The sequence below is a fragment of the Aptenodytes patagonicus genome, chromosome 11 (genome assembly GCF_965638725.1).
Source record: "Aptenodytes patagonicus chromosome 11, bAptPat1.pri.cur, whole genome shotgun sequence".
NCBI classification, from domain to species: Eukaryota; Metazoa; Chordata; class Aves; order Sphenisciformes; family Spheniscidae; genus Aptenodytes; species Aptenodytes patagonicus.
In genome coordinates, this window is record NC_134959.1 from 1362314 (window position 1) to 1373570 (window position 11257).

At 68.8% G+C, this 11257-nt stretch overlaps 2 protein-coding genes across 3 annotated transcripts in view; both read right to left on the reverse strand.

Annotated features, from left to right (window-relative positions):
• Nucleotides 1–101: 101 nt before the first annotated feature.
• Nucleotides 102–8155, reverse strand: DRC4 (dynein regulatory complex subunit 4). 2 transcript variants are annotated; one of them, XM_076348982.1, is made up of 11 exons: nucleotides 8113–8155; nucleotides 7470–7562; nucleotides 5798–5995; nucleotides 5411–5617; nucleotides 4942–4996; nucleotides 4168–4373; nucleotides 3741–3908; nucleotides 3301–3387; nucleotides 2063–2272; nucleotides 698–763; nucleotides 102–350 (listed from the first exon to the last, which is right to left on the reverse strand). In XM_076348982.1, the coding sequence occupies exons 1-11, from the start codon at nucleotides 8113–8115 to the stop codon at nucleotides 201–203; spliced, it is 1443 nt and encodes a 480-aa protein (XP_076205097.1). In that variant the 5' UTR covers nucleotides 8116–8155; the 3' UTR covers nucleotides 102–200. The 2 variants fall into 2 exon arrangements, with proteins under 2 accessions (XP_076205097.1, XP_076205098.1); XM_076348983.1 differs by lacking the exons at nucleotides 7470–7562; nucleotides 8113–8155 and adding an exon at nucleotides 6088–6179.
• A 3021-nt stretch (nucleotides 8156–11176) lies between these two features.
• TUBB3 (tubulin beta 3 class III) overlaps nucleotides 11177–11257 on the reverse strand; it is a 2896-nt gene continuing 2815 nt past the window's right edge. The window contains 1 exon segment of the mRNA XM_076349191.1: nucleotides 11177–11180. Coding sequence (XP_076205306.1) covers nucleotides 11177–11180 — 4 coding nt within the window.

The following is an 11257-nucleotide window of genomic DNA, read 5'->3' on the forward strand; positions in this document are numbered from 1 at the left end:
TGGCACCCCCCGTGACAGGCGTGGGGGGCTGCTGGGGGGGGGCTGTTCCAGAAGAAAGGGCCCCCCCCCCCAGGGAGGAGAGAGAGGGTCCTCCAGGTCCTGCAGAAGGCTCACTGGGGTCTGTTTAATGGCGCGGAGCACGAACGGGGCACAGCCCCGCTCCCTGCCCGGCACGGCGGGTCCCTCGGTGCTGGCCGGCGTCAGGTGGGCACAGCGAGGAGTCCTGCGGGGCCCTGCCCCACCGCCTGCCCCGGCACGGGGCTCACCAGGGGCTTGAAGCCCAGGTTGTCCAGGGGGATCCCAAAGGCCGTCAGCTTTGCCTCAAAGGTCTGCAGCATGTCGTTGTGCGCCTGCGAGAGAAGCGCCCCGTGGTCAGCCCGAAGCCCAGCTCCAGCCCAAGCCCCTCCGCGCCTGGGCATGGGCTCCCTGCACGCCCCCTCTGCAGAGGGGGGAGACCCCAACGTGCCTCCCTTCACGGGGCGAACAGGGGAAACTGCAGCCTGGGCTGGGTCCTGCCCGGCCCAGGGCACGAAGCAGCTCAGCTGGCCTGCTGCGAGTCCCCTTCCCTCCGCTCCGTGCAAGGCCTGGAGCAGAAGGTCCCGCTTCCACGCACCCCCCCGCAAAGCCGCAACCATCACCCGACAGCCCCCAGCCCCTTCCCGGGGGGGACAGGGCAGCCCCCAGCCCCTTCCCTCACCTTGCAGGCTCGGGCCAGCTGGAGCTGCAGGTCCTTGATGGTGGTGTTCTTGGAATTGAGCACGTCCTGCAAAGGGAGAGGGCGCATCAGGCAAGCGGTTGCCCGGCCCCCGGGGAGGCATGGTGGCCGTGCCACGGGCAGGAGCGCGGCATGGCAGAGCGCGGGGAGGAGCTGCAGCGCAGCGGCTGAGCTGGCACCAAGGGGGGGGTTGGGGGGTGAGGGGGGCCTGGCTCAAGCGGAGCAGCTCGCCGCACGGCCTGGCAGGCGGCCACCACCCTGCTCCCTTTGAGCCAGCACTGCCAGGGACAGCCAGCCCCAGGCAGAGGCGAGGGACGGGGACCTCCTGGACCAACACCACCAGCGCCGGCACAGCCCCGCCATCATCGTCAGCCCCGCTGCAAGGGCTGGGGGGGGGGGTGGACGGCAGCACCTGCTCTGGCAGCACCGCCCTGCCGTCATGGCACCGGGCGAATTACAGGGAGAGAGGCTCCCTGAGAAGGCGCTGGAGGCAGCTGAGCAGAGGAATTCCGAGACCCCAGCAGCTGCGGGAGAGCTCGACGCCGTGACGCCTTCCCAGGAATGTGTTTTCCTTCCTGCTGCCGCGGCACCTGCCAGTAGGTGACACATCCCCTGCCCCGTCCTACGGTCCCCAGAGCCTCGGCTGCTGCTGCGCGCATCCCCACGCCACCCTGGCAAGAGGGCGTCCACGCGCTTCGCTGCCGCCCACCGCAGAGGGGACCTGGAAGGGGAACGGGCTGGCGTGGGACGAGCGGGAGGGCACCGGGGCGGTGGCCAAGCCGAGCGTGGAAGCCGCGGCCCCTGCGTCTCAACCCAACCCAAAGCAAGTGCTGCTTCTCCAGTTACGGCTGCGGCAGGCTCCAGGAATGTGGGTCTCCCCGCACCGAGGCTTTCTGCACACCTATTTTTAGCACGGCAGACGTTGCGGAGCCCCTGGGAAGCCGTCTGTGCTGTCTCTGCAGCCAGGGGGGCCAGGAGAGGTTCACCGGCTGTGACTCCCCGTGCACAGAGCACCCCGGGTCACTGACGAACCCCGCAGGCAGCCGGCTGCTCGGCAGCACGGAGCGCTGGCGAGTGCTGCTCGGCCTGGGGCCGTTCTCCTCAAAACAGGCCCCACCTGAGGCAGAGATCAGTGCCAAACTCCGACACCCACGCGCTCCGCTCGAGAGAGAGACGGAGTGCCCTGCGGCCACCGCGCGTGGCCCTGGGAGCGCCGGGAACGAGTGACGCGGCAGCTACAGCCACGTAGGACGGGGACTCGCACGCTCCGGGGTCCGCGTTCACCCCAGAGCAGCCTCTGCCCCCCCAGGGCCAGCCTTCACAGGGCCCCATGGCAGCGCACCATACCTCCAGCTTGTGCGAGACCAAGGAGAGGGCGCCCGGGTCGAGGTTGGAGGCTGCCAAGACCTCGCTGAGCTCCACCTCCTTTTTCTCCAGGACGCTGAGGAGTCCTTTCAGCTTGCGCTCCAGGAGCAGGTTCTTGAAGCCCGTCTTCTGCTGCACCTCGTTAATGGCTTTGGTGAACTTCCGATAGAGCTCGTCTCGCTCCTCCTGCACCTGCTCCCAAAGACAGCACGCCTTCACACCGCCCTCAGGACCCCCGGGCTGGCGGCCCCCAGGGGCTGGCAGCACACAGGTCCGGCAGCTCGGCCCTCCCGCCTGCTCCGGCGAGAGCCCGGCCGTTCCCCACGGCACCTGCAGCCCGCGGGGGAACGCAGGTGCTGGCGCGCAGCTTCCCTCCCTCCCTCCCTCCGTGGCTGGCAGCCCCGCAGCACCTGCACTTCTGCTTCCTCCTCCCCCCCAGGCAGGGGGCACCCCCAACGGCAGAACGGGCCGACGGGCTCGTTGCGGCACTGTTTTAGACCTCAGAGGGGGCCCCGCAGCACACGGGGGTCTCTCCTCTCCTCCTCGTAGCTGGCAGGAGTCCCTGGCTCACAGCTAGTTAATAAGTGTCCTAATTAGGACACAATCTCTCCTCCACAGCCTATTTCTGAATGCACTGAATATGTTGCTGCCTTAATGATGGATTGTTAACGAGGCCTCAGATCAATGTTCATATTCCTGGGGATTTCTACGAATTGCAAATGAGCTCTCTTCTGCCTCAACAGATTTATCTGGGTTAGCCGCGGGGGGAGAGGCTGAGTCTGGGAGGACTCAGCCGACAGGACTCATCCGGAGCCGGCCCAGCCCGGCAAGCGGGGGGAGCGACCCCCGAACGCCGGCAGAAGGAGGGAGCGAGCTGCGGCCGGGGGGCGGTGGCCCGTGACAATCTCTCCCCACGGCTCTGCCCCCGAGCCGCTGCCCCGGCCAAGTCCCTCGCAGGCCGGGAGGGGACCGCCGGAGCGTGCGTGATCGCTTAGCAGGGTAGGAGGCCAGGCCTGTCTGCTGACCACGGGAGACGCCAAAGCTGTGAGAAGCTTTGTCGGAAGCAGCAGTTACCGCACGGCTCTGGATTACCAGCGTCAGAAAGCCCCCGGCTAAGCACAGCCCAGGCAGCCCCGGCTGATTGCCCGTGCCCAGCCCTCCGCGGAGGCGACAGGGTTTGGAGAGGGAAGTGGGATGCCCAGACCCACCGCAGCTCTCACCTTACTGAACCTCTGCTCCAGCACCTCGTGTTCCCACTGAAGATCCTTCAGCTCCTTCTGGGTGACTTTCAAACGGGCTTTTGTGTTCTGCGAGCAGGAAGGGAGAGTCAAAGAGCACGGGTTTCTCTGGGAGGTGTGGGGGATGCCTTCCGGCAAGGGAGGAGAGTGACCAGCAGAGACACGGGCGAGAAAAAACAGGCAGCACCCACACCAGCCCCCTTCCCTCTCTGCAGCGGGGGCTACTCTGGTTTCTCGCTGCCGGAGTCCCGGCAGTCCCACCCGAGATCTTACGAACGCCCAGCTAAGCTGCAAGGGGCTCAAAGGACTTTGCTCGGCCATCTGGCCAAGCAGCTCCCGGCCGAGCGGCGGAGGTGACTGCTGAGCGACTCCCTCCAGAAAGAGCCACGGCGACTCGGGAAAGGACAGGGCTGGCCGCTCACCGTCAGGGCCTCCTTGTCCTTGTCATAGTGGGCCAACTTCTTCTGCAGCTCGGACACCTGCTCCTGGGCCTGCTGCAGGGGCTCCTTCAGCTGCTTGTTCTGGAGCAGCACATCCGCCTTCTCCTTTTCCAAGTGATTCTCTCTCTTCTTCATCTCCTCCGCCTGCTCCTGTTCTTGGGAACACGAGTGCCGACTCCTGGGGGCTGCCCGGCTCCTCAGAGCTTCCCACACCGTCAGGACACCCTCCCGCTGCTGGCCCAGCAAGAGACATCTCCCTGTGCCCAAGAGCTTCGCTCGTGTAACGGTGTACAACCCTCAGGAGACCAGCAGCGCGCACACCCACACCGGCCAGGTCTGGGTGAAATCCTCAGGGGACCGGTCCCTCGGTGGAAGGGTGACGCTCTGCCGGCAGCGGGGCGGGCAGTACCTTCAGCAAGCTGATGAGCGCCAGGTTTTTGAGGGTGATATCATTGTAGTAGTTCTTGATGTCACTGAAGGCCTTCTCGTGGTTCCTCATCAGCTCGCTGATCTGGCTGTTCTTCCTCTCCTCCACCTCGTGGATCTCCGTCTTCCTCCGCAAGTCAAGCTCGTCCCGCAGCACTTGCATCTTCTTGGTGTACTTGGCCTCGATCTCTGGGGGAGCGCACAGGGGGCTGAGTGAGGACCTCCTGGAGACCCTGCGTAATGCACCCCAGCTCCGTTAGCCAGCGCCAGCCCGGCGCGTGCCACCGCGGCGTCACTCGAGGACAAGACGCTCGTTAGCAGCGTCACCGCAGCTGCCACCAGCGTGCAGAGCAGTTACGCTGGGACCACGGAGAGCAGAGCCCAGAAATAGCGTCCTCGGAAAGAGGGCATGGACACGCTCCAAGTCAGCCCGTGAGAACCTGAAACGTCCCCTGAGGAAGGACGCTGGAGCAAGGACTCTGCAAGGGCTCCTCCAGCCACCCCACCCCGCGGCCTGGAGAAGCGCGGCCAGGCAGCTGCACCCCTCAGCCCACACTACAGGCGCCTGGCCTTGTTCCGTTCGCGCGACGCTGGGGGGTCTGGCAGCCCCAGAGCACGGGGGGGAGGGCAAGAATTGGGGGAAAACCGGCCCCCTTTCTGCTCAAGGCTCTGCCAGGGAGCCCGGCAGAGCTCGGAGGAGCCTTCCCCGGCACACTGGCAAAGGGAGGCCACGCAGGAGCTACACGCACGTCCCGACCTTTCACTTGTCTCTCGAAGTCGGTGCACAGCCGGGTGATCTCCTCCTCCTGTTTCTGTTAGGGAGAAGCTACGTGTTAGAGGCAGACAACCAAATCCTGAGTCAGCCGCATCCCGAGGAATTCCCTCCCGCTCCCTGGGAAAGGCTCCCGCCCGTGGCACCAATCCCACGTTATCCGTGCAAACGGCGGCTCGTGGGCTCTCCGGCTGCTCTCGCAGCTCCCTGCTGCGGGAGGGGGGGGTTCACAGGACCTGCCCCAGGAAGCCCTTCTCCCCGTTCCCCCACCGACTTTCTAGTGCCTCGAAGTCCACCGGCGCCTGCAGGAAACCCCATCCCACCCCACGGAGAGAGACGGGGAGGCGGGCTCCCGCTCTGGCGCCGGGGCTGGGAGGGCTCAGCCGGCGGCCCCACCACCTCCCCCTGCAGCAGAGGCCCCTCGCACGCGGTTCCGGCCTGGCCAGGGACGTACCAGGCGCATGTTTTTCACCACCACCTCGTTGGCCAGCTCCTGCTCCTTCAGCTCCACTTTCAAGGAGCGCACGTCTTTACGCAGCTCCATCTCCTGGGCCCAGTGATCCTTCTGGGCCCGCTTCACGGACAGGGTGCCCTCTGCCTTCAGCTCGGTGAGGTTTTCCTGGTGTTCGTACAGCAAGTGCTTCACCTTCTGCTTGTAAACCTACAGACAAGCCACAGACCGGGTGAGGGGCTTCAGCAGGAGACACCCGCAGCTGGGATATTGGCCGAGACTTGCATCCCGCCCAGCTCCTCCTCTTCTTCCCTCTCCCCCTCAGAGCTGCCCGAGGCTCACCCGGAGCTTGGGGCACTCATAACACCTCCCAGCCTTCTCCCCTCCCACCTTGATCTCCACTTGATGCCGCTCCTCCGCCTCCTCCATCTCCCGGTCCTTGTTCCGCAGCTCTGCTCTCCTCTCCTCCAGCTGCCGGCGGGTGATCTCCCAGAAGGTGTGGATCTTGTCACGCTCCAGCTGGAAATAGTTGCGCTCTTCCCGTTCCCGGTCCAGCTCCTCCCGGAGACGCGCGACGTGCTTTTCCAGCTGCAAAGCCAAGGGGAAGAGCCAGGTAGGGGGAAAAGGAGGCCTCGGACAGACGCCTCTGCAAGACGCCCGTGGCAAGCTGTGTCGCAAACCTGGCAGGACACAGTGGCTGTTACTGGGACGGAGAAGCGCAGGAGAGAAGGGGAGGAGCCCTGACACACCCTGGACCTTACGGAACCCATCAGCCTCTGGAAAAGGAGTAACAAAACCTTACCCTACTACTGTAAGCAGCCCGGGCTCAGATATTCTGTCTCGCAGTGTCTGGTAACACCATTTTCAGGTGCCTAAATACTACTGAATCATAGAATCATTTAGGTTGGAAAAGACCCTTAAGGTCATCAGGTCCAACCGTTAACCCAGCACTGCCAAGTCCACCACTAAACCACGTCCCTGAGCACCACGTCTGCACGTCTTTTAAACACCTCCAGGGATGGTGACTCTGCCACTTCCCTGGGCAGCCTGTTCCAGCGCTTGACAACCCTTTCGGTGAAGAAATTTTTCCTCACGTCCAACGTAAACCTCCCCTGGCGCAGCTTGAGGCCGTTTCGTTCTATCGCTTGGGAGAAGAGACCGACCCCCCCCTCGCTACAACCTCCTTTCAGGGAGTTGTAGAGAGCGATCAGGTCTCCCCTGAGCCTCCTCTTCTCCAGGCTGAACAACCCCAGTGCCCTCAGCCGCTCCTCATCAGCCTTGTTCTCCAGACCCCTCACCAGCCTCGTTGCCCTTCTCTGGACACGCTCCAGCACCTCAATGTCCTTCTTGTAGTGAGGGGCCCAAAACTGAACACAGTATTCGAGGTGCGGCCTCACCAGGGCCGAGTACAGGGGCACGATCACTGCCCTGCTCCTGCTGGCCACACTATTTCTGATACAGGCCAGGATGCCATTGGCCTTTTTGGCCACCTGGGCACACTGCTTGCACTGAGACATGCAAGATCTTATCCCAGGAGCGAGGTCCCCAGGCGAGGGCCATCTCCTCCTCTGTTTGTAGGACTCCCGGCAAAACAAGCGGGACTAGGAGCAGCCGAGGGGCAGCGGCTGCACCTTCCGCCTCTGCCTGCCCTCCCCGCGCCTACGGGAGCCTCCTGCCCCAGCAGCGACGTGACTGAGAGCGCAGCAGGCTGCAATCACAGAGCTCCAGGCTGAGCCATCACCTGGCTGAGCGGGCTGCCGGGGTTACGGAGTCGGGGAGAAGACAAGCGAGGGCACAGGGCTGGAGAGCGGAATGCCCCGGACCAGCGGAAGGGAGGGTGGGATGAGGTGGCTGCTCCTTCCGGGAACAGAGAGAACCCCACACACAGCCCAGACAGGCGTCAGGCAGCGAAATGAACCCCGGCCGCTTGTCTCCGTCACCCTCCGCCACCTGTCGTCCCCGGAGCCGGAGCCAGGCGCCAAGCGGGGGTCCCGAGCACTGTTCTTGCAAGCGGCAACGTCCTTCTACCCGGGGGTGGGCTGGGAGACGGGGCACCTCTCACCTGCTCCTTGCTCATCTCCTTCGGGGACAAGGCATCCACCACTGCCGGCGCTTTGCTCCCTTTCCCTTTTTTCCCAACTTTTTTTTTGGGTGCCTGGGGAAAGAAAGCGAAACGCGCGAGGTGCGCGCGCGGCCCGGGCGCCGGGAGGAAGCCGTGCTGCTCCGTGCCCCCCGCGCGGGCCCAGGCCGCGAAGCACACCCGCCCTCACGGCTGGGACAAGGGTGAGAACGGCGGCAGGGAGCCGCCGGCTGACGGAGCCGGGGTCCCCGGGAGGAGCCTGGAAGCCCCCCCGAGACCCTCCAAGGACACCCGCAGCTCGCGCCCAGCCGCTGCCGCCTCAGCTCCACCGTGAAGCCCCCCCGGGGCACGAAATGCACCTGCCCGAAGCGACGCCTCGGGAGCGTCAGGGCAGCGCTGCCGAGGGCCTCCCTCCCCTCCCCTCCCCTCCCCTCCCCTCCCCACGAGCGGGCCAGGCCCCGCTGTCCTCCCCCTGCCCGCACCCCCCGGCTCCAGGGGACCCTTCAGCAGCAGGCCCAGAGCCCCCCAGACCGCCCCGGGGCTCTCTCTCCCCCCCCGCTCCCCAGCCCGTCTCCCGGCTCTCCCCCCCGCCCCGGCCCGGGCCCGGGCCCGGGCCCGCTCTCACCATGGCGGCTGCCGCTGGCGCCGCCGTCTCCAGGCAACGGGAGGGCGGATCTCGCGAGAGGCCCGCGGCGGCCGGACACGCCCCCTAGCAACGCGGGGCCCCGCCCCGGCAACGGCGGCGGGGGCCCGCTCCGGGCCCGGGGGGCGGAGCCGGGCCGGGCCGGGCCGGGCCGGGCCGGGGGGGGGGTCCCCGCTGTGCCCGGGACCGAGACCCCTCCGCACCCCCGGACTCGCCGCTGCGACCCGGCCCCCCGTGCCCCGGCGTCCCCGGCCCCCGCAGCTGGGGTCCCCCCGGCTCCACCCCGCCACCCCGCCGCGCTCCCGGGGTCCCCGCCGCACCCCCGGTTCCCGCGTCCCCCCGCCTCGGGTCTCCTCTGCGTCCCGGATCTGCGCCCCCCCCCCCCCGCAGGTCCCCGCCGCGCCTCCCGCCCCCCGGACCCGCACTCCCGGGTCTTCTCCGCACCCCCCGGTGTCCCCGGTCCCCCGGGGCGGGCGGGGCCGGTCCCGGTGTCGCGTCCCCCCCCCCCTCCCGGCCCCCGCCCCCGCACCGCCCCCAGAACCGCCCCCGCCGCGGCGGGCAGGAGCGTGCGGGCTGCGGGCTGGCACCGGGCCCGCCCCGCCCAGCACCGGCACCGGCCCCGGCACCGGCCCCGGCCCGGCCCGGCCCATGGAGGCTCCGGGAGCGGCCGGCACCGCAGGTGAGGGCGGCCGGGGCGGGGAGGGGGGGACGAGGAACGGACCGGCGCGCCCATCACCGCGGCCCCGGGCCGGGCGGCTCCGCCAGGCGGGAGCCCGCAGCGGGCGGAACCGGGCCGGGCCCCGCGGGGCGCGGGGGAGGGCCGGGGGGGGTGCGGGGGGGTGCAGAAGGAGATGTAGGGCGGGGTGTGCGGGGGGTGGGTGTGCAAGGGGTGGGTGTGCAAGGGGTGGGTGCGCAGGGGGTGTGCGTGCAGGGGGTGTGCGTGCAGGGGGTGTGCCGGGGGGTGTGTACGGGGATGCAGGGGGCTACGCGGGGGGGTACGGGGGGGGAGGGTGCAAGGGGGGGTGCAGGGGGCTCTGGATGGGGGTGGGGGGGGATGTGTGTGCAAAGGGGGGGTGCGTGGGGGGTGCAAGTGTGCGTGGGGGGAGCGTGCGTGTGCCCAGGTGTGCGTGGGGCCGTGCTGGGGGGTGCCCGGCCGCAGCGGGGGTGGGGGTGGGGGTCGGTGGGATGGGGGAGGGGGGCTGGGGGCCAGGGCGGGGCGGGGGGGGGGGTGGGCCTGGGGACAGGCACGGGGTGTGTGTGCAGGGAGAGTCTGGGATGGGGGTCTGGGTGTGCAGTGGGGTGCCCAGGGGACATGGGGGAGCAGTGGGGTGCCCACAGGACATGGGGGTGCAGTGGGGTGCCCAGGGGACGTGGGGGTGCAGTGGGGTGCCCACAGGACATGGGGGAGCAGTGGGGTGCCCAGGGGACGTGGGGGTGCAGTGGGGTGCCCACAGGACATGGGGGAGCAGTGGGGTGCCCAGGGGACGTGGGGGTGCAGTGGGGTGCCAGGCCAGGGTACGGGGTGCCCAGGGCAGGCTGAGGTGCGGGGGGGGTGCCGGGCACGGAGGTGGGGTGCCGGGGCAGACACCCCCGTGCAGGTGTGCCGGTGCTGGTGGAGGAGCGCGGAGGGCTGGGGCACTCGGGGACGGGGTGGCGGCTGTGCCGGTGGAGCCGGGGGGGCCCCGGCATTGGCGGGGGGGGGGGGGGGGGCTGCAGCAGGGTCCTGCACGGTGACACGGGTGGTGCCGGGGCTCCCATGGATGCCTGTCCCTCCCGCATGTGCCCTGCGCACGGCCGTGCTGCGGCCCCTGTCGTGGTGGCTGCCCCGGCCGTGCCCTCCTGCAGCACCCGGGGCATCTGGCCCTTGGGAGCTGCGCGGGGGGACAGTGCCACCGGGCCGGGCACCGGCTGGGAGTGGGGCCTATGCCGGTGGGGTGGCCGGAGCCGGCTGCTGCCTGGCTCTGCGGTTTGACGTGAGTCAGCAGAGCGACGTGCGGGGAGGGAGCCCTGATGCCGGCCCCGCTCCCCGCCAGGCAGCCGGTGAGCCCAGGTCGGAGCGGGGCGGCGTGGCCAGCGTCGCGGCGTGACCATGCAGGCAGAGGCCAGAGGGGATTTCTGCGGCAGGGACCAGCGCCCCGGTGGGTGGGGGCTCGGAGCGGGGGGGAGCGGGGCCGGGAGGCTGCCGGTGGCAGGGGAGGACATGTTCCAGGTGGCACTGCCGTGGTGTCACCCACTGGGGCTGGGCACCACGGTGGCACGGGGGGTGGGATGGCGGGAGCGGGCAGGAGCAGGCAGCACCCCTGTCCCCACCGGGGAGTTCTTCCCAGCACTGGAGCGGGGTGGGGACCCCGTTTCCCGGCCAGAGGGAAGGTGCCGGCATCGCGGAGTGCCCAGTCCCACCTTGCGGGATCAGGACGCGGTGGAGCCGGTGTCAGGGCAGGGGTGCCGGTGTCCTGCGGCTCCGTGTACCAGGAACATGAACCAAATGCCCCCATAATGTCCCTTTCCCCATCCCGGCTCCTTTGGGTGGGGGGGGATTCCTGTCCCCTGCCCTGCTGTCCCCATCCTGGGGGGAAGGAGGAGATGCCCAGCTCGTGGCGAGCCTGTCCCCGTGCCGTCTCACCTGGCAGCATGGTGATGGCAGGGCCCGGTAGCACGTGGTGCCGAGGCACGGCCGACTCCGTCCTGCCCCAGCACTGGCCCCGGGCGGCCCAGGGGACCAGGTGCTGCGGTGCCCGGTGCTGCCGGGTCTCCTGCCCGTCCTCGGTGCCCGCTCAGCCCCGGAGAGGTGCCCGGGCACGGCTGTGCCACGACCACAGGCTGTGCCACGACCGTGGCTGCCTCGGCCGCGCCAGCTCTTGCCAGCAGACAAACCGCCCCTTGTCTGGGCTCCGGCACAGGCCGCGCTTTTGTCTCGCCGACACAAAGGGGCTGCGCAGGGTGGGGGGCGCGGGGCTGCCGGCTGCCGGCACGGGGGCTGTCAGGCTCTGGGCAGCTCTGCCCGGCCCCCCTGGGCCCCCCCGGGGTCCCGCTGCCCCCGTCCCCCTCAGCTGGGAAGCCCCAGAGGGCCGGCAGGGCCCCGGGAGGGAGCTGCCATCACTGACGTGGCAGGTACCGCTATCGCAGA

What these genes read in the sequence shown, in the direction of transcription:
- DRC4 (XM_076348982.1), bottom strand. An exon ending in TGGAGCAGAGGTTCAGTAAG is followed by an intron (nt 2,273 to 3,300) that starts GTGAGAGCTGCG and finishes CTTTGGGAGCAG; the next exon opens with GTGCAGGAGGAGCGAGACGA. An exon ending in TGGTCTCGCACAAGCTGGAG is followed by an intron (nt 764 to 2,062) that starts GTATGGTGCGCT and finishes CTCCCTTTGCAG; the next exon opens with GACGTGCTCAATTCCAAGAA.